The sequence below is a fragment of the Esox lucius genome, chromosome 7 (assembly GCF_011004845.1).
Source record: "Esox lucius isolate fEsoLuc1 chromosome 7, fEsoLuc1.pri, whole genome shotgun sequence".
In the NCBI taxonomy this organism is placed as follows: Eukaryota; Metazoa; Chordata; class Actinopteri; order Esociformes; family Esocidae; genus Esox; species Esox lucius.
In genome coordinates, this window is record NC_047575.1 from 19,194,255 (window position 1) to 19,218,800 (window position 24,546).

Below are 24,546 nucleotides of genomic sequence, written 5' to 3' on the forward strand. Positions count from 1 at the left end.
TGTTGTTAAATGTACAGTGAAATACATTGTCTAAATGTGAAAAAACATTTAAAATCCCATTGTTTATTTAGTCTATAATTAGGCATGGATAGGCATCTAGTTTCTTTTTCAATTTGCTTTTTCATTATTTTTTTCATTTGATGTCTTTCAGACGTAAGATACTGCTGCAGTAACATGTCAACTGATAATCTTGTCTGAAAAAAAACAGTTAAAAGAAACAGCTGTACTGTTTTGATGAGAATTCTGCACTGGCATAGAATGTTGTTACACAAACCTGACTACTCTAAATGTTGCAGCTTGATGTGCTACCTGTTTTCTTTTATTATGTTAACCCTAACCCATTTTATTTATAGTAAATCTCACTATTAATATCCCATAATTAAATTTTGTTAGGAGAGAATGGTCTGCACCAATGCAGCAGACAGGCTGAGCTTATTCACCTCAAAATTATTTTATTGACGGTTCTGGTTGCTTGGTGATGGATGTTAGTTCCACTTAAGACACAGCAGTTCTTTACAGGCATATGGAAATGTTGGTACTGTGGCAGTTCGAAAGCATCACCAGAGACATGTTTGTCTGCGTTTGGAAAGTAGTAGTGTACCCTTACAGATATACAACTATGTAGTAACCTAAGCGCTTCTGATGCGTCATAGTCCGTATGTCTGAAAAGGGCACCATTTTAGTGTGCATATAATCAGCATAAAGTAACTGGCCACATTTCTGATGAATGGCTACTAAACTGGCATACCTGTGCATTTTCATATGACCGATACAGACATTTTTATGCCATTTGCTCTGGTTTTAGCATGTGCGAGTATTAGGGATACAATTGTTGTCCACTTTATCGGTTTATTAGATGATTATGTGCAACCAATTTAATAATTGTATTGGCTGACTTTTGCTTCTTGGGTCAAGTTGATGGTGGAGAAATAGGCTGCCAGTTCTGTTGTCACCATTCTTAAAAATCTCAGGGGGTATTGCCTGGCTTTAGGTATGGGCCTGAAGTGCTGTCATCATTGATACTGAATGTTGTCATGTCTCTTTTTTTATTTATTTTTAATTTAAAGAACCGTTAAAGAACCAGAACGACACAAACTTCCTCAAAACCACTGGGAGTTGCTGCAATGAAGCATAGCCTTAACCACAAATTGGATATGATTTAGGGGGGGGTAAAGAAAATGCAGGTTTCTGTTGCATAGGGTTTGAAAATATGTACAGTGCAGTCCAGAAATATTTGGACAGTTACATTATTTTGTCTGTCTTCTCCAACACATTGGATTTGATGATCTAAGAGGTAAAAGGGCAGATTGTTTTTCAGGGCCAGAAAGTGGAATAATGAAAATACCCTCAATTTAAGGTTAACAATTTGGTTGCTTTAGCAGTAGTTTTCAGGTCATTGTCCTGCTGCAAGGTGAAGTGCCTTCCTTTGTGTTTTGAGGCATTTGATTGGATGTGAGCAGGTATAAAATTTGCACTTCAGAATCATCCTTCTTCTGCCGTCATTGTGACAACATCAATGAAGACAAGGGAGCCACTTCCAGTGGCGGCCGTACATGCCCAAGACATAAGTCCACATCTCCATCATGTTTTGCTGATATGGCACTGTTGAAAATACTTGGTATGCAATGTATCTTTCATTGCTTCACTTTCTGAAATGCTACAGTCTGTGGCTGTCACTGCTGTGGGTAGTTGGGTAAAATTATGTAAGAGGGCCATAGTCCAGCTAATTTCATATTTTATATATATATATATATATATATAAAAATATACACCCACACTACCGTTCAAAAGTTTGGGGTCACTTGTTTTCAAAAGGACATCAGATTGATCCCAAATACAGTGTAGACATTGTTAATGTTGTAAATGACTGTTGTAGCTGGAAACAGCTGTTTTTTTAATGGAATATCTACCTAGGTGTACAGAGGCCCATTATCAGCAACGATTAATTAGTCCTGTGTTTCAATGGCACATTGTTTGCTAATCCAAGTTTTTAATTTAAAAAGGCTAACTGATCATTAGAAAACCCTTTTGCAATTATGTTAGCACAGCTGAAAACTGTTGTGTTGATTAAAGAAGCAATAAAAGTGGCTTTAGACTAGTTGAGTACCTGGAGTATCAGCAGTTCAGTTACAGGCTCAAAATGGCCAGAAACAAATAACTTTCTTCTGAAACTCATCAGTCTTTTGTTCTGAGAAATGAAGGCTAATCCATGCCGGAAATTGCCAAGAAACTCAAGTTCTCATACAATTCTGTACTAATAATATCACAGAACAGCGCAAACTGGATCTAACCAGAATAGAAAAAGTGGTAGGCCCCGGTGCACAACCGCACAAGAGGAATACATTGGAGTGCCTCAACTGGCAGCTTCATTAAATAGTACCTGCAAAACACCAGTTTCAACAGCAACAGTGAAGAGGCAACTCCAGGAAAAAGACATCTCTCAGACTGGCCAATAAAAAGAAAAGATTTAAGATGGGCTAGGGAACACAGACAGTAGATGGAGGAAGATTGTGTATAGGGTTATGGACAGGCAAATCTAAGCTTGAGGTGTTCTGATCACATTTGTGAGACACACACCTAATGAAAAGATGCTGGAGGAGTGCTTGACGCCATCTGTCAAGCATGATGGAGACAATGAGATGTCTTTGGGTGCTTTGGTGGTGGTTAAGTGGGAGTTTTGTACAGGGTAAAAGGGATCTTGAAGGAGGAAGGCTATCACTCCATTTTGCAACGCCATGCTATACTCTGTGGACAGCACTTGGTTGGAGCCAATTTTCTCCTACAGCAGGACACTGACCCAAAGTACAGCTCCAAACTATGCAAGAACTATTTAGGGACGAAGCAGTCAGCTGGTATTCTGCCTATAATGGGGTGACCAGCACAGTCACCGGATCCCAACCCTATGTGCGAAGTGCCCTTCAAGCCAATTCAGCTTGTGGGAGGTGCTTCAGGAAGCATGGGGTGAAATCTCTTTAGATTACCTCATCAAATTGACAACTTGCAGAGGTCTGCAAGGCAGTAATTGCTGCAAATGTAGGATTCTTTGACAAAAGCAAAGTTTGAAGGACACCTATTTCCATTAACATTCATTATTTCTAACCATGTCTATATATACACTCACCTAAAGGATTAATAGGAACACCTGTTCAATTTCTCATTAATGCAATTATCTAATGAACCAATCACATGGCAGTTGCTTCAATGCATTTAGGGGTGTGGTCCTGGTCAAGACAATCTCCTGAACTCCAAACTGAATGTCAGAATGGGAAAGAAAGGTGATTTAAGCAATTTTGAGCGTGGCATGGTTGTTGGTGCCAGACGGGCCGGTCTGAGTATTTCACAATCTGCTCAGTTACCGGGATTTTCACGCACAACCATTTCTAGGGTTTACAAAGAATGGTGTGAAAAGGGAAAAACATCCAGTATGCGGCAGTCCTGTGGGCGAAAATGCCTTGTTGATGCTAGAGGTCAGAGGAGAATGGGTCGACTGATTCAAGCTGATAGAAGAGCAACTTTGACTGAAATAACCACTCGTTACAACCGAGGTATGCAGCAAAGCATTTGTGAAGCCAAAACATGCACAACCTTGAGGCGGATGGGCTACAACAGCAGAAGACCCCACCGGGTACCACTCATCTCCACTACAAATAGGAAAAAGAGGCTACAATTTGCACGAGCTCACCAAAATGGACAGTTGAAGACTGGAAGAATGTTGCCTGGCCTGATGAGTCTCGATTTCTGTTGAGACATTCAGATGGTAGAGTCAGAATTTGGCGTAAACTGAATGAGAACATGGATCCATCATGCCTTGTTACCACTGTGCAGGCTGGTGGTGATGGTGTAATGGTGTGGGGGATGTTTTCTTGGCACACTTTAGGCCCCTTAGTGCCAATTGGGCATTGTTTAAATGCCATGGCCTACCTGCGCATTGTTTCTGACCATGTCCATCCCTTTATGACCACCATGTACCCATCCTCTGATGGCTACTTCCAGCAGGATAATGCACCATGTCACAAAGCTCGAATAATTTCAAATTGGTTTCTTGAACATGACAATGAGTTCACTGTACTGAAATGGCCCCCACAGTCACCAGATCTCAACCCAATAGAGCATCTTTGGGATGTGGTGGAACGGGAGCTTCGTGCCCTGGATGTGCATCCCACAAACTCCATTAACTGCAAGATGCTTTCCTATCAATATGGGCCAACATTTCTAAAGAATGCTTTCAGCACCTTGTTGAATCAATGCCACGTAGAATAAAGGCAGTTCTGAAGGCGGTGTTCCTAATAATCCTTTAGGTGAGAGTGCAGAGTTTGTTTGGACCACTTCACTTTCTCTAAATCTTGTGTTCTACATACTGAATATACAATTGATAAAAAATAAGTCCAATTTGCATACAAACTCCATAATGATCTTTTAGAAATGTTCCAATTTATTACAAACTAAAACTGTACTCATGAACGAGTATTGATGCATCCTGTGTCCTTTGATCATATTTGAGGTGTCTCTTTGATTTGAGTGCACAGAGAGCGAAATAAATTGATTGGACATTATTTAGAAAGGCACACTGCTCTAGGTATAGTTGTCTTTCGCAATGCATATCAGAGCATTAAAAAACTCTCCTTACACCTCTGAGATTGTGGCTGGGCCATCTGGTCTGACTAACCAGGCAGGACAGGCCTTGGTCAGACAGGTGATCAAGAAACCAATGGCCACTCTGACCAATCAGTTCAATCAGTCCTTAAAAATAAGGTACTGCTCACAACCTGGCTAATAACATCTCTATGGTGAAGCATGGTTGTAGCAGCATCAATCCATGGGCATTCTTCTCTGCAGCAGAGACTGGACAGGATTAAGGAGAGGATAAATGGAGCAAAATACTGAGGTCCTTGAAGAAAACCTGTTTCAGAGCACACAGGACCTCAGATTGGGGCCAAGATTCATGTTTCAGCATGACAATAACCCAAGTCTTGCGCACTACCAAGACAATGCTGGAGTGTCTTTCAGAGTAGTCGGCGAATGTCCTTTAGGGGTTCAGTCTGGTCCCAGCCTAATCTGGTCTTGAACCCCACTGAACATCTGACTGAGCTTGAAAATCTACAAGGACAAATGTATAACTGTAACTGCCCACTCCAGGTGTACAAAGCTGATAGTCATGCCCAAGAAAACCCAAAGCTGTGATGTTTGCCAAAGATGCTTCAACAAAATACTGAGTGAAGTGTGAATTCTTATGTACATGAGAAATGTCAATCTTTTATTTTCAATACATTGACACTTTTTAAAATGTTTTGTTGAAATTATGGAGTATTGTGTGTAGATTGGCATTTCTGTAACACAAAAAATGTGGGAATATTTATGTAGTCTGAATAATTTTTAGAGTTTCTGTACCCATTTATATGCATTTTATACTCATATATTTATCTTTTAAATTCAAAATTAGTTGTTTCAGGGTTAACGTAGATCAAGCAGTATCTAGCTCAAATATGCCATTATTCTGTTTTGTAAACTTTTTCAGTTAGGGGCTTTTATTTTGAAAGTGAATTGTAATTGGTATTGTGGCTAACTTCATGGGTGCGAATAGGAGGGGTTAACTGAGGGCAAAAAGAACAAGACTTTCCAATGGCATGGGAAATGTCAATCTTCACAGACAGCCAATGAAATCGCAGTTACCATTTTAGCCAGCCTTAGAGAAGATAGCGATTCTGATTGGCCTTGACTGTCAATAGCCTGTGTGTTTTTTAGAGGGCATATTTTCATTTTTACAGATTAGGCTATTTTAGTCTTTCTACTTTGCACTTTTTAAGCTTACTTATTGTTTTAAAAGCACATCTTTTTCACATTTACGCTCTCAAGCTTGCGCTGCTTCATGTTCAGTAGCTTACCTATCCTAGTTGAGTTTGCAAATTTTCTTATACTGTAGCATATGTGTGGTCTCAGTGATATTTAGTAGGCTGCCTTTGCATCAGAGTTGGGACAAGTGCTTCGGAGGATACGTATTTCCACAATGACTGTCTTAAAGCAGCTGAGAGTTGCTGTGATGAAGCAGGGCCTTCATTACGAATTGGATATTACCAAAGTTAAGAAGAAAACGGGGGCTTTAAGTGTAAAGGCAGTGCTGTATCATATGCATTGCAAGGATAGGGTAAACAAAGTCCTGAAAACAAGAGTCCAAGTCAATTTGACATATTCCAAATGTAACATTATAGTATAGCTCATTACCTGTCTTTATTTTATACAGCTTTAGTGACTAATTTGTTTCTGGTAATTTGTAAAAAATATTATTACAACCAAATGAAGATGACATCTCAGGAAAGATGACAAAAAGTGCACATGTGTTCTTTAACAAAGAATCCAGTGTAAAATAAGATGTCAACAGAAGAGGTAACGGATCAAACAAGAACACTTTTGGACAATCCATAATTTTTTGGAAAACCCAAGCGGACAGCCCTAACTTGGGAAAGCATCCTCAAGTTTGGACATAGCACTTTCAAACATGACAATGTTTTTTGAATAGTCGAATTTGTAGATACTTGAAATATTTCTGATGAGGTTATAAGCAGCTCCAGAGGCAAATGTTACTTTTATATTCAGATCTCGGATCTGATGCCCGTGTTACCCCATTATAAAAATGTGTCATCCAGATTCAAAGGGGGATTTTCTGCTGTTGGGAGCAGAAATTACATTCTAATTCTAGTGTGTCCTTGGATTTGTTTCATGTGGATTTTGGCAGCACAAGTATTAGGATATTCTTTTGGGGAGTAAAATTTGAGGTCTTTGCTTAAGCTGCATTGCACACCTAAAACAACATTGCAGGACTCCTGTTCAGGACTAGTTCTAGCAGGTGGTAGTCTGACAATAGGCCAGTGGGTGCAAATCATTGCAGGATGAAATAGCCTGACCACCCAAAAGAACAAACTATCAGAGTTAAATGGTATCCAGTCACAATGTCTAGAATTGTTGCATTAATGGCATTTCACTACTGATTCCTGCCACACAAAACTTTATAACGACTGTCTCTCCTGATGTGTCCACAGGTGATCTTGAACCAGCATATACCTGCAGACTACCTGTTGAGAGTTTGCCAACAGATTGGTCCTCTGATAGACAAGGAGGCCCCACCTAGTGTCCCTGGTGTCCAGACTCTTCTGGGCTTGGGAAAGCAGTCATTGCTTCGCACAGCTAAAAGTGAGCTCCCTCCCGCTACCACGCTGCAATAATAACTACATAGTTACTACAAATACAGTAGTAAATGTCCCACATTACCAGATCGTACATTCATGAATGCTTGACAGCCGTGCCTTTTGTATTTTTCTGTCAGGTTGTAGCCACATAGAATGGAGTGGGACTGCTGTTGCTGCGCTCCATCGGGGTCGCCCCCCCGAACCACCAGTCAGCTTTGGAAAGCCCCCCAGCATTGGTAAGATGTGCCCTTTTTTTAAAGGGATAATGCAAGATTTAGGCAGTCACGTCGGAGTCAGATGAACCATTAAGATGAGTTTTACAAGGTGAAACTGTAAAAACAGGAAATGTATGAAGGAAGTTGGAGTTTCACAAGTAAATGTTAAATGGTGTTAGCGCAGTGACTAAAGGTCTGGTGGTAGCTAGCACACGCTAGCTAAACTACCACTAACGAGCATCATAATTCATGGAGAGGTATTGAAATGCTGCTTGCAGGTCAGTCAGACTTATTGACCAAAATCTCGCAGTATCCCTTTAAAACATATCCCAGGTAAACACTACAGAACAATACATATTCCTATTACCTCTGCCCAACTGACCTCTACTCTATGGCCATCCAGTGTCCATCATGAGTGCTCGCCAGACAACAGGGATGGCCCGTTTTGACCAGGCTCTGCCGTCTTACACCTACCAGCATATGAAGATGCACAGGCGTATACTGGGCCACCTGTCCTCTGTTTACTGTGTGGCTTTTGACCGCAGTGGCAGACGGATATTTACGGTAAGAGTCTAATGAAAGAGATGCCAGACCCGTGTGTTGCTCCCCCCCCCCCCATCCGTCTCTGCCGCTGTGTTCTCACCATGACACCTCTCCTTTCAGGGTTCCGACGACTGTCTGGTGAAGATCTGGTCCACGGATGACGGCCGGCTGCTGTCCACTCTGCGCGGACACGCGGCGGAGATCTCCGACATGGCGGTGAACTACGAGAACACGCTCATCGCTTCAGCGAGCTGCGACAAGGTCATCAGGGTTTGGTGCCTCCGCACCTGCGCCCCCATAACTGTGCTGCAGGGCCACGCCGCCTCCATCACCTCCATACAGGTCAGAGCAGCCCCCAGGACCAAGACACAGGAACCTTGTTCATTCATTTACCTACTGCTTAGATGTCATGCATGAAACTCGGAGAATGCCACGATGTGACCCTTTCTGCCTGAGAAATGTCTGTGTGTGTGTGACACCCTTTGTCCTCCTCAGTTTTGTCCAGCCGTTAAAGGACCGATGCGGTATCTGGCCTCCACCGGAGCTGACGGCATGGTGTGTTTCTGGCAATGGCACTCGAACAGCATGAAGTTTGTGTAAGTGTTTGACCACGCCAATGTTTGTCTGTGGCATCCAGGGTGGGATGACTGTGTGATGGTGTCTTCTTTTTTTTAACGCATCCATGGGTCTGAGGGAAAATAAAATCTGCCCTGAGGCTGTGTTTTCAGCCTTTTGGGACCTTTGCCAATTTTTTACTGCCATTTTGGCTTGAATTTGTAATATGTTGTTTATTTGTACATAATATATAAGTAGAATCACTAAAATAGTCATAAAATTCAAGGTTTGAAAACAAGATTTTTCGACACAGGGCACACCAGCACATACATGAAATAGTACACACTTTTCAGGGACCCGTTTGGCTCGATTGTGACTCTTTTACTACCAGTGTCCAAAAATCTGGGAATGTATCTATAATTAAATACCATATTGGTTTTAGGATAGATGCATCTGTAGATATTTTTCTCTCCTATTCCACTGACAATAATATTTCCTATCCAGTAATAATTTATGATGAATTAAATTTATTGGGTTCAGTTGACAGGTGCTGCACTAGTCTTGCGATTAAAATCATGTGCAGTTACTATGACCGGGACAACATTAGGAACTCCATGGATGTTGCCGGCTGGTTTTAAAAATGTGATAGAATAAACCGAAAGGAGGCACAGCTTAACGCTATTGCTACAAGGGCATAAACTTAATTAATAAGCTTTCTTCTGCAATCTAACAGTACTCAAATCACCATGCATGCATCCAATCCATTTCAGGCAATGTCTACATTCTGTTATTGGCATGGCAATCCATAATTTCATTGGGAAGGCCTATAAAATCAGTATTGTATCTGCATTTCTTGCATGGGGAGAATGTTGAAAAGTTTAGGCTAACAGCGAAACGTGAAATGTAGGTCCTTAAATATCAGAGTAACTCCTTGTCAATCTCTATGTACCCTGTATTATTTCCTACTTCATACAGTATAGGAATAAGTAATTATATGTAGGCCTTGACATATTTGGGAGTCCTTGACATTAGAATGGCTGGTCTAGCTGAACCGAAACTGTTTTTTGTATTTGTTTTTTCTTTCTTAGTGAGCGACCAGTCAAGTTCATTGAGCGGTCAAGGCCTGGGGTCCAAATCTCCACCTCCTCCTTCAGCTGTGGTAGGTGCTGTCTTTCTACCCGTTTAGACTCATGTAGTGATGGCTGCAGTCCAAATGCCAACACAACTGCTTGTTTATGTACTGACCTGTTGTTCTTTAAATCAGGTGGAATGTTCCTGGCCACAGGTGGCACGGATCATGTGATCAGAGTGTATTACCTCGGCTCTGAAACTCCCATGAAGCTCTCTGAGTTGGATGCTCACATGGTAAGACATGGCAGAGAAATGCAGTATGATAGACAAAGTGAGAAATTTAGTTCGAGAGAAGCAAGAAGCAAACACAGAGGAGGGCAGACAGTGGAGAATCACTGGAGCTTCATTACAGACAGTTGTTTTTAAGTGTTTTCCTTTTTAACTCCTACCTATCTTCTTCCAGGACAAGGTTGTGGTGGTCCAGTTTTGTAACAACAGTAACAGGTTAGTGTTTACACTGGTGTCGTTGATGCAACTGGCCTGGTTTGTTGCTGTGGATTCTGACTGTTGTCTGTCCCTCATCCTCAGCCTGAGGTTTGTGAGTGGCAGTCGGGACGGAACAGCCAGGATATGGCACTACCAGCAGCAGGAGTGGAAAAGCATAACTCTGGACATAGCCACCAGACTGCCTGGGTAAGATGTGACTCTGGACATAGCCACCAGACTGCCTGGGTAAGATGTGACTCTGGACATAGCCACCAGACTACAGGGGTAAGACATGACTCTGGACGTGGCCACCAGACTGCCTGGGTAAGATGTGACTCTGGACATAGCCACCAGACTGCCTGGGTAAGACGTGACTCTGGACATAGCCACCAGACTGCCTGGGTAAGACGTGACTCTGGACATAGCCACCAGACTACAGGGGTAAGACATGACTCTGGACGTGGCCACCAGACTGCCTGGGTAAGATGTGACTCTGGACGTGGCCACCAGACTACAGGGGTAAGACGTGACTCTGGACGTGGCCACCAGACTACAGGGGTAAGACGTGACTCTGGACGTGGCCACCAGACTACAGGGGTAAGACGTGACTCTGGACGTGGCCACCAGACTACAGGGGTAAGACCATGCTAAACAACAATATTTAGCATCATAGCGGTCTATGTGGCAGCAACCGGGTCTGTTTTTTTTCTGTCTCCTTAGTAAATTGGCCTTTACTTGACTTGTCTGTCACAGGACTGCTGTGGTAAATGGCGAGGACAAGACCAAGCTGGTGCCGACCATGGTGGCCTGGGACCGTGGCGACCGCACAGTCGTCACCGCCGTCTCCAACTACCTGCTCAAAGTGTGGAGCTCCACCACAGGCCAGTTGCTGCATGTGTTGTCGGTGAGTCCATGAGTATACTGTGATACCTACATCTGCCTGTGTTCATATGCACTCTACATCGAAGAACTCGTGAACCGGCTGTATCACTGTACAGTTTGTCTGTGGTCTGTTGAGGGAGGGTGACCTGAGTGTGTTGCTTGCCCTCCAGGGTCATGATGATGAGGTGTTTGTCCTGGAGGCCCATCCCTTTGACCACCGCATCATGCTCTCCGCTGGCCACGATGGCAACATCTACATGTGGGACCTCTCCAAGGGCTCCAAGATCCGCAACTTCTTCAACATGGTGAGGATGAGTGCCGTACCAGTTAGCACAGGATCCTCCCATAGATTCCATTGGGGCCGAGTTGGTTGCGTACCCGTGTGTCAGTCTGGCTGCCATTCACACAAGCCTTCCTGTTTCCGTGTCAGATTGAGGGCCAAGGCCACGGGGCTGTGTTTGACTGTAAGTTCTCAGCTGACGGGCAGCACTTCTCCTGCACGGACTCCCATGGTCACCTGCTCATCTTTGGTTTTGGCTGCAGTAAACCCTACGAGAAGGTGAGTCTCTTGCCCTATAGCCATCGTTCAGTTGGATTTTGCTTGCAAAAAGCTTTCCCATGGAATATCGACTCCTCTTTCTCCATATCTCCAGATTCCTGACCAGATGTTCTTCCACACTGACTTCCGGCCTCTCATCCGGGACGCCAATAACTTTGTCCTGGACGAGCAGACTCAGCAGGCGCCCCACCTCATGCCCCCTCCCTTCCTGGTGGACGTGGACGGGAACCCCCACCCCACCCACTACCAGCGCTTGGTGCCTGGCAGGGAGAGTTGCAAGGAGGAGCATCTGGTGCCTCAGCTGGGCTACATGGCCAACGGTAAACCTCCCTACCAATGTGTCTTTATGGTTTCCACAATGTTTATATACCGGCTCTGAGTAACTTTGGGAGTTGAAACCTACTTTTCTGTTGCTTAGGTGATGGTGAGGTGGTAGAGCAGGTGATTGGCCAGCAAACGGCAGAAGAGGGTCAGGGAGAGAGCCCACTAGATGTCTTGATCCGGCAGTTGCAGAACCAGCCGGGTGAAAGGCAGGACCAACAGGAGCCTGAAGCAGAGAGGGGTATGTTTCAGTTTCATAAAACCTTATTTTTAAATACTGGCATCAGGGTTTTCATGTACACATGCAAATTGGTGGCACTAGTGCCCCTGACATTAAACGGTTATGAGCACAAAACAATATTTAGGAGCACCAGAAAATGGGATTTAAAGAATTGAGATCTAGGCTCTAGCCTATATCGAGTCAATATGTATTGAGATCTAGGCTCCAGCCTATATCGAGTCAATATGAATTGAGATCTAGGTTATGGCATACATTGTTTTATTGTGAGTAGAAATCCTGTTTCAGGAATTTTATGGACTACCTCTCTGAGATTGCCAGTGCAAAATGTTGTTGCCAATTGTAGTTTCTGCCTTAATATAAGGCACTGGCAGATACAACCAGGTTTATGGCTAAATATCTTGGTACCGGTCAATATGTTTAGCACTGAGCTACAGAAACTTGAAGGTGAGAGTTCTGTGTAACCTCTGATGTGTTTACAGTGAACACTGAGGCTGTGTTCACTTAAGCTACTGTTTAGACAGTAACCAAATGCTTTACTAGCAAAACCAATGGAGAAAATGACATGGCAAAATACATTTTCTTTCTTGGATATTCCCTACATTATTAGTTCTAGCAGTGTGTTTGTGAAATGAATTTGTCATTATGAAATGTAATTCTTAATAGAGAACCAGTTGCATGATCATCCATCTGAAAAGTCACCCCTTACAAAACAAATCATTGTCTTAGAAGACAAAATAAGAGTGACAATTGATTCTAGTCCAGTTAAGCAGCCTGAGCAGTGGATCCGCCTCCCCCAGATGACACATGAACCTTGTTTTGATTGGCGTTGTGATGGTCGGTGATCACATCTCTGACACTTGAACACAGTGCCCTCCCCTGTTACGGTTTGGCAAAATTCAGAGGGCCACATCCAGAGAGTAATCAAAGGATCAATAAACCCCTCAATTTCAGGACACTTAGGACTTAAATCATGCTATTCATGTTCCACTTTTACTTAAACAACCATCAAATTCAAATCCCCCCCTGTCCCATTTTAGAAGAAGCTTTAGTGACAATTAAACCATTCAATTTAGGCTGCGTTCTGTGAGTTGGTCTTTTGGCAGTCCTAGCCTTTGAGATGTGCAGTAATAAACAACATTGTGCCTTACGGGATGCCACGTTGCTCATGGATGCTGCATTGTTGCACTTGGCCGGAATGGGCCACTGGAGGGTCTCATAATTAGCCCCTATACCGATGATCATATGTCCTCCCTCAGCTGTGGGACCCCTGTACACGTTGCTGAGGTGCATGTGAAGGAGCAAACGGAGGGTGGGCAGAAAAGGGGTCCATTTGGGTTGTTTAAACCATCACTGTCAACACCTCCAAGAATCACAGGACAGATTACCATCCCATGGGGATTCAGGCATGCCAAGAGTGGAGAAACAAGTTTGACTTAACTGTCCATTTATCCTGACGTTTAGTGGGGATGTAGTTAGACTGAACTGTTTGGTGGCCGTGGGGTAAGAATGTTTTGGCGAGAAAGTGCTGGTTCCTTGTCCTCATTAGCCTGGAGAAATCTCTCATGCACATATTCTTGTAATTTCGCAGGACTGGTATTGCTAAGAAATATTGCTTATGTATTTATGAGCCCAGAATGTCAGTTAATTCAGTGGATGATTTGGATGAAACAGAATACTGAAGGTTGTTATTCCTAACTTGAATATACTTAATGATGTTCTGGAATTAACAGGATACACTAACTTGAAATTTGCTCCCAAAAGTATAGTGCCTGTCATCGTGACATTTTAATTGAGGAAGTTTTCATTAAAATGATTTCAGGAATCCACTAGACATCCTAAATGTCCCCAGTCTGCCAATGGGAGCAGTTGATGTGTTTTCAGGCTACGGATGAGAAAGTAAACATAATTAACTGTTGGAAAAATGCTTTGGAATGTATTTTGTAACAGCAAGAGTTTTACTGTAGCCAAGTCAATTCAAAGGCATAAAATGTAGGCTGAACAAATCCTTCGCTTTGTTTTTAGGCATTTTTCTTCTTGTTCGAACTGGGAGCCACACATGATGCGTTTCTAAAAATATGCTTTGGTATAAAAAGTGCCTTAGGAAGAAGGCAAGTACTGTAGTCTAGTAAGAGTGCAACCATAACGCAAATTACTCACTGCTTTACTTGTTTTTCTAACACTCAAAATAGAAAAGTCCAGCAACAGCTAATCCAGGTAAAACAACGCCAAACGTGTAGGAGCCTATATGATGTTGAACTTCAAAGCCCTGACTGGGACACCCTTCTTGTTATGAATACCGGATTTCAGATTAACGTGTGTGTGTCCCCCTCCCCTTTTCAGCTGGTGAGGGAGCGGAGGTGGTGGGATCTCCCCCTGCCGTCGGCCTGAGGAGGAGTGGTCAGGTGGAAGGCGTGCGTCAGATGCACCACAACGCCCCTCTCAGCCAGATGGCCACGGAGAGGGACCTGCTGGCCTGGAGCAGGAGGGTGGTGGTCAACGAGGTCCAGCTGGGGGTCCTCCAGTAAGGGCTACTAACACACTTGTCAGAGCATCCCTGAGGTGGCCCCAAAAATGGCTGTGTCGTCCCCCCCCTGCCATCTTAGGACGTCTGGAGCTGTTTGTAATGCATTTAAAGCCAACGAAGCGTTTTGATTGATGCATCAAAAACGCTATCAAGCCACAGAAATACAGTGTCTTCACACCTTTTCGGCTGTTTTCAGCCATGGTTCTTGTGGAGGCAACCTCAGACCTTCCGTTCTAACCAGTCCTGGCCGTCCTGTTGATTTTGGACCTAGGGCGGTTTGTAAGCTGATTGAAGCTTTGTGTGTGCCTTTGCGTTGTGTAGGGTGATGGAGGAGACCAGGCGTGCCAAAGGCGAAGTGGAGTGTTCCCTCTACAACACCGAGAAGCGGAGGAAGCCTGTCCCCAGCGCTTCAAAGGTGAGACTGCTTCCGTAGCACTCTCTGTGAAACGCACTGTCTTTTGAATCAGCACATTTGAGTCCGGTGCGTTTTCTAAAGCCCTTTTCACATTTTCTGAATTCCCTCTTCTAGATTGAGGAGCAGTCTTCCTCCAAGCGGTCACTGCGGTGGACCCAGAGAAAGAAGCAGACCAGACCTAGACCAGCGTACCAGACCCGCTCCGCACGAGAACACCGGCCAGTGGACAGAGGAGAGAACTCTGACGGCCACATGGACTCAGACAGCGATGGAGAGGTGGATGTAGATGTAGTCTGTTGCTCTTGAAGTTCCGGAGGCCTTGGTCATGTCAGGAAAAAAAGTTAAATCATGTTTCCATTTGTGTACAGGCAGAGGAGCAGGCAGAAGCCAGTGATGCTTCCTCTGATGGGGAAGCACAGTGGCAGAGTGACAGCAGTTCCAGGTAAATGGAGACCATCGTTTTAGTTCAACCCTTAACCCTTTCCTAGGCTTTTATTTTGATAACCGCAAAAACATATTCAAGACCGTTGGCTGTTCAATCGGAAACACACCTTTTTTGGTCAATCGTGGAGACCTTGGTCAAAAGATATCTAGCCAACTGCCTGTTTTAGATCACAGTTTATTTAGTTGTGGAATGGGTGTTTTACAGTATTACTTACCAGCAATGTGCTTGGCTGTGATATTGGCCTATTGACTAATGCTAATCACAAGAAAGCTCACTAGTAAGCCAAATGCACTATAGTAGCACAGCCTGATACCGTGCTGGTGTAGACATACATCATCATGTTTATGCAACGGTATCTTTTAAATCAGCTAGAGGTAGTGTTACTCACTCTGGATTACAGCATCTACTAGATGACTACTGGCTTGATTTTACACTCATATTGATTAAAAATCAGTTCAGAAAGATGACTATTGTTGTGTCTGGGTGGTTTAATATAATATATGGTGTCTGGGGCATCTGATCAGTAACCTGTAGGTTACTAGATTGAGTCCTATCCATGCAAGGTAAATCAATGTTATCATTTTCCAAGTACAAACATAACTGAATATGTACACATACAGCAGCACCAAGGCTGTTACTAAGGCTGCATGGCAACTTCAGAAATGTCAGACAAAAACCCTATTGAACAATTCACAAAATAAATCTTATTTGTCTGGTAAAATCTACACAACGACTGTTACTAATGGCTTCATATTTTATGTAACTTTTGTATCTGACCTGGCTTAAATGTTTTTATTGTTTTAGGATTATGTTTTCTTCCCCTATCGTCAAAGCATATACAAAATACGTTTTACCCCTAAACATTAGTTTTACACTGAAATATCTTTCATTACAGTCAAAAGTAAAATTCTGTGGCCAACAATCAAGGCTGCTCATGTACTGCTGCAGCATGGATTCGATTCTGACCTGCTGCTCTTTTAGCAAAAACTCTCTATACTTAAGCTTTCTTGATGAATAAAGCATAAGTGCCTGAAAAAATATAAATAGTACCATGTGATTAACACTTTTTCTCTCTGTCCCTTAGTGTGTCCTCCAGTGACTACTCTGATTGGACCGCTGATGCGGGGATCAACCTCCAGCCCCCTAAACGGACCAGCAGAAGACAGGTACGTCCTCCCGGTGGCTCAAGCAGCTCGGAGGAGGACGAGGGGGAGGCGAAGGCCCAAGGTGTAGAGGCCAGGAGGAAGCGGGCGGAGAAGAAGTCCAAGCAGACCAAACAGAAAGTGAGGTTCAATAACATTTTAGACACACTGGCTCTGGGTGGGGTACCTCACAGGTGTTTGGAGATGGTGTGTTATTTAATGTCCAGTTAGTGTGTGTGATGTTGGAGACCACTTGAACCCAATATCTGTCTGTCCAGAAACCCAGCTCATCCCTGTCTCTGGCTGGGTGTGACGCTGAAGAATGGCTGCCCCCCTCCTGGATCATGGAGACCACACCCCGACGCTCTCCTTTTGTGCCACAGATGGGTGATGAAGTAAGATCGCCACTTTTTCTTAAGTGACATTAGCGGGGTCCACTCCTAAAGGAGCCTGCGGGGGGGGGGGTCTGGTACACAACCATGAAAGATTCAGCTCATGTGGCACCCGCCTGTTTGGCTTGGTCTTGTAGCTCGTTTAATGCATTGGTTCAGGCTTGGTGTCAATGTTGATAGAGGTGGTGCACTGTGGGATGACCATGCTCCCCCCCCCCCACCAGTTGATGTACTTCAGGCAGGGCCACCAGGCGTATGTCAGGGCGGTGCGCCGGGCCAAGGCCTACAGCATCAACCCTCAGAAACAGCCCTGGAACAAGCTCAACCTTAGGGTAAGACCCCTCCTTCCACTGTCCACCATTATGGTATTTACACATCTCCTTGTTCTAACTCTGTCTGGTGTTTCTGGATGCGTTTATCATTCAGGACCAGGAGTCTGTGAAGGTGGTTGGCATTAAGTATGAAGTGGGCCCCCCCACCCTCTGCTGCTTAAAACTAGCCTTCCTGCATCCCATCTCAGGCAAAATGACTAATGAGTCATTCTCCCTAAAGTGAGTCATCGGTCTTATTCCCCTGTGTGAAAAGAATATGTTAAGGAACGGCAGTGAATGACACGTCCCTGTTCTCTCAGGTACCATGACATGCCGGATGTCATTGATTTCCTGGTGCTCCAGCAGTTCTATGATGAAGCTAAAGAGAACGACTGGCAGACAGGTTGGTGCTGCTTCCCTCTGTCTGTTATGTGATGAGCCCAGTTCACTCTCCTACCACTGCCATGTGGCCACTGAAGGGCCATCTGAAAACAGGAGTTGGGCAGGGTTGCGGTGTATCTTTTATAAAACATGTTGCTGTTCAATGAAAGTCGACCTGGGAGACCAGTGGCTGAGACGGAGTGTAGTGAAAACGTCAGTCCGTTTTGTTGTTTGGAATGGGTCTCTTCATTCATCTGAGTTAGGGGGCCCTGGTCATTGGTTGGATGCTGCCATTCAAAGTGCTTGTTTGATAATCAGATGAGAACAGTGACTTGTGTTGTTGACACACTACAAGGTCATACAGGGTCATACAAACGTGACCATTTCTCCTGCGATTATGACCAGGAATAATAGGCATGTGTATATATAATAGATTGTGGCGCCTTGTAAACAGAATGGAGCTCTCTCCAACTTTTGGTTTCTGTGGGACATAGCATTACAGTTCAGTGTTGCGTACGTGCTGTGTTTCACGGACCGGCGTGGGCTTTTTCCCCGCCAGATTTGCGCTTCCGTAGCATCATTGATGACGCCTGGTGGTTTGGCTCCGTTGAGGACCAGCAGCCTCTCCAACCAGAGTACCCGGACAGCCTTTTCCAGTGCTACACTGTCAAGTGAGTCAATGAGTGCTTTGCATTTTACTGGGTTAAACAAATATGTCTGATACTGTTGACCAGTTTGCAGTCTGGACTTCAGTAGCTCCTACTGTAGCCTAAAATGGAAATGACGTGTAATACTCAATGTTAACTTAGGATTTGTCTTGACCAGGTGGGATAATGGTGAGAGGGAGAGGATGAGCCCTTGGGACATGGAGCCAATTCCTGATGAGGGTGAGAATCCCTTCTTCTGTTACTAGCTCGTTTTCCCAATTTCACTAATATCTAAACAAAGTAATGTTCATGTTTTTTGGCTCATTTGTTTTTTCCTCAGAATAGATTTGGAATGAAGTGCATTTTTATTTGTATGCCAGTACAGCTGGTTTATTGCAGCCAGCAGTTTGAATGTTGGTCGTGACGTGCTGAAAGATCAGAACTTTTATTTGCTACATTAGTATCCATCGTATCCATCTGAAACTTGTTAGCTTGTTTGACTCCAACCTATAGATTCATTACTTACAGTACATTAATATTGTATTGAAATGAATGCATCAGGGACAATTCCCTGCTGCTTTTTCCTTTTGTGATTTTATACAGGTGTACCATATATCTGTCCGTAGATGAGAACATGTAGTAGTAATTTTTCAACTCTATGGGAATATCTGTACTGCGTATAGCCAAAATGAAAAATATATATATATATACACCAAACTTTTTTCGACAGGTTCACTTTTCTTTCTGAATAGTGACATATAAGTGATATTCTGAGATTCACATCGGTGAATTCATGAGACCAGACGTGACAGTGATTCTGTGTAGACTTTTTGCTGTCAGAGTTTACATATTCAAGTAATCCCTTAGCGCCCTCAACATAATTGGGCTTACAGTGTTTGTATTTAATATGATATGTCGATTCCTGAGACCAAGCAACCAGCCAATGATTTGATGTTTCTTTGTCTGGCCTGCTTTAACCAATGAGCTGACATGTTGCCTCTGACTCGCGTGTTGTTTTCCTCCCCCAGCGGAGTTGCCAGAGGAGGTTGGTGACGGGGTGGCTGTGACGGAGGAGGAGGTGAAGGCCCGCCTCTACATTCCCCAGGAGGGAGAGTGGGGGGCTCACACGCGGGACGAGGAATGCCAGAGAGTCATCTTCGGCATCGACGAGCTGCTCACTCTGGGTGGGTCACGCTGTCGCACAGACCGTCCTGGTGGTCGTAGTGGAGGACTTGTGATGTTCAAGTTGCAGTCAATTGTACTGGAATTAATGTTGAACATGGCTGGGTATTGACAGCTGAGTGTGATGTGTGTTTGTGCGTAGATGTGGCCAAGGCATTTGCGTCACCAGTGGACCTGCGGGACTACCCTCTCTACTGCACTGTGGTGGCCTACCCCACTGACCTGAGCACAGTCCGCAGACGGCTGGAGAACCGCTTCTACAGGTCAGGCCTGACCCCTCTGACCAACGCCCACACTGCTGTACTACATCACCCCTCTGACCAACGCCCACACTGCTGTACTACATCACCCCTCTGACCAACGCCCACACTGCTGTACTACATCACCCCTCTGACCAACGCCCACACTGCTGTACTACATCACCCCTCTGACCAACGCCCACACTGCTGTACTACATCACCCCTCTGACCAACGCCCACACTGCTGTACTACATCACCCCTCTGACCAACACCCACACTGTTGTACTATGTCACCCCTCTGACCAACGCCCACACTGCTGTACTACATCACCCCTTCTGACCAACACCCACACTGCTGTACTACATCACCCACCCTGACCAACGCCCACACTGCTGTACTATGTCACCCCTCTGACCAACACCCACACTGCTGTACTACATCACCCCTCTGACCAACACCCACACTGCTGTACTACGTCACCCCTCTGACCAACACCCACACTGCTGTACTACGTCACCCCTCTGACCAACGCCCACACTGCTGTACTACATCACCCCTCTGACCAACGCCCACACTGCTGTACTACATCACCCCTCTGACCAACGCCCACACTGCTGTACTACATCACCCCTCTGACCAACGCCCACACTGCTGTACTACATCACCCCTCTGACCAACGCCCACACTGCTGTACTACATCACCCCTCTGACCAACGCCCACACTGCTGTACTACATCACCCCTCTGACCAACACCCACACTGTTGTACTACGTCACCCCTCTGACCAACGCCCACACTGCTGTACTACATCACCCCTTCTGACCAACACCCACACTGCTGTACTACATCACCCACCCTGACCAACGCCCACACTGCTGTACTACGTCACCCCTCTGACCAACACCCACACTGCTGTACTACATCACCCCTCTGACCAACACCCACACTGCTGTACTACGTCACCCCTCTGACCAACACCCACACTGCTGTACTACGTCACCCCTCTGACCAACACCCACACTGCTGTACTACGTCACCCCTCTGACCAAAACCCACACTGCTGTACTACGTCACCCCTATGACCAACACCCACACTGCTGTACTACGTCACCCCTCTGACCAACACCCACACTGCTGTACTACGTCACCCCTCTGACCAACACCCACACTGCTGTACTACGTCACCCCTCTGACCAACACCCACACTGCTGTACTACGTCACCCCTCTGACCAACACCCACACTGCTGTACTACGTCACCCCCTCTGACCAACACACACACACACTACTGTACTGCGTCACCCCCTCTCACCAACACCCACACTGTTGTACCATGTCACCCCTCTGACCAACACCCACACTGCTGTACTACATCACCCCCTCTGACCAACACCCATAGTGCTGTACTACGTCACCCCTCTGACCAACACCCACACTGCTGTACTACGTCACCCCCTCTGACCAACACACACACACACTACTGTACTACATCACCCCCTCTCACCAACACCCACACTGTTGTACCATGTCACCCCTCTGACCAACACCCACACTGCTGTACTACATCACCCCCTCTGACCAACACCCATAGTGCTGTACTACATCAACCCCTCTGACCAACACCCACACTGCTGTACTATGTCACCCCTCTGACCAACACCCACACTGCTGTACTATGTCACCCCTTCTGACCAACACCCACACTGCTGTACTACATCACCCACCCTGACCAACGCCCACACTGCTGTACTATGTCACCCCTCTGACCAACACCCACACTGCTGTACTACGTCACCCCTCTGACCAACGCCCACACTGCTGTACTACATCACCCCTCTGACCAACGCCCACACTGCTGTACTACATCACCCCTCTGACCAACGCCCACACTGCTGTACTACATCACCCCTCTGACCAACGCCCACACTGCTGTACTACATCACCCCTCTGACCAACGCCCACACTGCTGTACTACATCACCCCTCTGACCAACACCCACACTGTTGTACTATGTCACCCCTCTGACCAACGCCCACACTGCTGTACTACATCACCCCTTCTGACCAACACCCACACTGCTGTACTACATCACCCACCCTGACCAACGCCCACACTGCTGTACTATGTCACCCCTCTGACCAACACCCACACTGCTGTACTACATCACCCCTCTGACCAACGCCCACACTGCTGTACTACATCACCCCTCTGACCAACGCCCACACTGCTGTACTACATCACCCCTCTGACCAACGCCCACACTGCTGTACTACATCACCCCTCTGACCAACGCCCACACTGCTGTACTACATCACCCCTCTGACCAACGCCCACACTGCTGTACTACATCACCCCTCTGACCAACACCCACACTGTTGTACTACGTCACCCCTCTGACCAACGCCCACACTGCTGTACTACATCACCCCTTCTGACCAACACCCACACTGCTGTACTACATCACCCACCCTGACCAACGCCCACACTGCTGTACTACGTCACCCCTCTGACCAACACCCACACTGCTGTACTACATCACCCCTCTGACCAACACCCACACTGCTGTACTACGTCACCCCTCTGACCAACACCCACACTGCTGTACTACGTCACCCCTCTGACCAACACCCACACTGCTGTACTACGTCACCCCTCTGACCAAAACCCACACTGCTGTACTACGTCACCCCTATGACCAACACCCACACTGCTGTACTACGTCACCCCTCTGACCAACACCCACACTGCTGTACTACGTCACCCCTCTGACCAACACCCACACTGCTGTACTACGTCACCCCTCTGACCAACACCCACACTGCTGTACTACGTCACCCCTCTGACCAACACCCACACTGCTGTACTACGTCACCCCCTCTGACCAACACACACACACACTACTGTACTACGTCACCCCCTCTCACCAACACCCACACTGTTGTACCATGTCACCCCTCTGACCAACACCCACACTGCTGTACTACATCACCCCCTCTGACCAACACCCATAGTGCTGTACTACGTCACCCCTCTGACCAACACCCACACTGCTGTACTACGTCACCCCCTCTGACCAACACACACACACACTACTGTACTACATCACCCCCTCTCACCAACACCCACACTGTTGTACCATGTCACCCCTCTGACCAACACCCACACTGCTGTACTACATCACCCCCTCTGACCAACACCCATAGTGCTGTACTACATCAACCCCTCTGACCAACACCCACACTGCTGTACTATGTCACCCCTCTGACCAACACCCACACTGCTGTACTATGTCACCCCTTCTGACCAACACCCACACTGCTGTACTACATCACCCACCCTGACCAACGCCCACACTGCTGTACTATGTCACCCCTCTGACCAACACCCACACTGCTGTACTACATCACCCCTCTGACCAACGCCCACACTGCTGTACTACATCACCCCTCTGACCAACACCCACACTGCTGTACTACATCACCCCTCTGACCAACGCCCACACTGCTGTACTACATCACCCCTCTGACCAACGCCCACACTGCTGTACTACATCACCCCTCTGACCAACGCCCACACTGCTGTACTACATCACCCCTCTGACCAACGCCCACACTGCTGTACTACATCACCCCTCTGACCAACACCCACACTGTTGTACTATGTCACCCCTCTGACCAACGCCCACACTGCTGTACTACATCACCCCTTCTGACCAACACCCACACTGCTGTACTACATCACCCACCCTGACCAACGCCCACACTGCTGTACTATGTCACCCCTCTGACCAACACCCACACTGCTGTACTACATCACCCCTCTGACCAACACCCACACTGCTGTACTACGTCACCCCTCTGACCAACACCCACACTGCTGTACTACGTCACCCCTCTGACCAACGCCCACACTGCTGTACTACGTCACCCCTCTGACCAACGCCCACACTGCTGTACTACATCACCCCTCTGACCAACGCCCACACTGCTGTACTACGTCACCCCTCTGACCAACGCCCACACTGCTGTACTACATCACCCCTCTGACCAACGCCCACACTGCTGTACTACATCACCCCTCTGACCAACGCCCACACTGCTGTACTACATCACCCCTCTGACCAACGCCCACACTGCTGTACTACATCACCCCTCTGACCAACGCCCACACTGTTGTACTACGTCACCCCTCTGACCAACGCCCACACTGCTGTACTACGTCACCCCTCTGACCAACACCCACACTGCTGTACTACGTCACCCCTCTGACCAACACCCACACTGCTGTACTACGTCACCCCTCTGACCAACACCCACACTGCTGTACTACGTCACCCCTCTGACCAACACCCACACTGCTGTACTACGTCACCCCTCTGACCAACACCCACACTGCTGTACTACGTCACCCCTCTGACCAACACCCACACTGCTGTACTACGTCACCCCTCTGACCAAAACCCACACTACTGTACTACGTCACCCCTCTGACCAACACCCACACTGCTGTACTACGTCACCCCTCTGACCAACACCCACACTGCTGTACTACGTCACCCCTCTGACCAACACCCACACTGCTGTACTACATCACCCCTCTGACCAACGCCCACACTGCTGTACTACGTCACCCCTCTGACCAACACCCACACTGCTGTACTACGTCACCCCTCTGACCAACACCCACACTGCTGTACTACGTCACCCCCTCTGACCAACACACACACACACTACTGTACTGCGTCACCCCCTCTCACCAACACCCACACTGTTGTACCATGTCACCCCTCTGACCAACACCCACACTGCTGTAC

General features: G+C 46.3%; 1 protein-coding gene across 1 annotated transcript in view; it reads left to right on the forward strand.

The window, feature by feature from the left end:
• Positions 1–24,546, forward strand: part of brwd3 (bromodomain and WD repeat domain containing 3) — a 33,205-nt gene that overhangs the window by 1,251 nt on the left and 7,408 nt on the right. Inside the window, exons 5-31 of the mRNA XM_029120717.2 lie at positions 7,035–7,185; positions 7,319–7,417; positions 7,800–7,960; positions 8,060–8,281; positions 8,435–8,535; positions 9,583–9,653; positions 9,759–9,859; positions 10,029–10,069; positions 10,154–10,258; positions 10,805–10,955; positions 11,104–11,238; positions 11,364–11,492; positions 11,587–11,812; positions 11,911–12,054; positions 14,395–14,575; positions 14,900–14,993; positions 15,108–15,269; positions 15,362–15,435; positions 16,523–16,721; positions 16,859–16,975; positions 17,197–17,304; positions 17,399–17,523; positions 17,604–17,686; positions 18,224–18,335; positions 18,490–18,551; positions 19,340–19,495; positions 19,636–19,756. Of these exons, the coding sequence (XP_028976550.2) occupies positions 7,035–7,185; positions 7,319–7,417; positions 7,800–7,960; positions 8,060–8,281; positions 8,435–8,535; positions 9,583–9,653; positions 9,759–9,859; positions 10,029–10,069; positions 10,154–10,258; positions 10,805–10,955; positions 11,104–11,238; positions 11,364–11,492; positions 11,587–11,812; positions 11,911–12,054; positions 14,395–14,575; positions 14,900–14,993; positions 15,108–15,269; positions 15,362–15,435; positions 16,523–16,721; positions 16,859–16,975; positions 17,197–17,304; positions 17,399–17,523; positions 17,604–17,686; positions 18,224–18,335; positions 18,490–18,551; positions 19,340–19,495; positions 19,636–19,756 (3,431 nt within the window). The remainder of the gene's footprint in view (positions 1–7,034; positions 7,186–7,318; positions 7,418–7,799; positions 7,961–8,059; positions 8,282–8,434; positions 8,536–9,582; positions 9,654–9,758; positions 9,860–10,028; positions 10,070–10,153; positions 10,259–10,804; positions 10,956–11,103; positions 11,239–11,363; positions 11,493–11,586; positions 11,813–11,910; positions 12,055–14,394; positions 14,576–14,899; positions 14,994–15,107; positions 15,270–15,361; positions 15,436–16,522; positions 16,722–16,858; positions 16,976–17,196; positions 17,305–17,398; positions 17,524–17,603; positions 17,687–18,223; positions 18,336–18,489; positions 18,552–19,339; positions 19,496–19,635; positions 19,757–24,546) is intronic.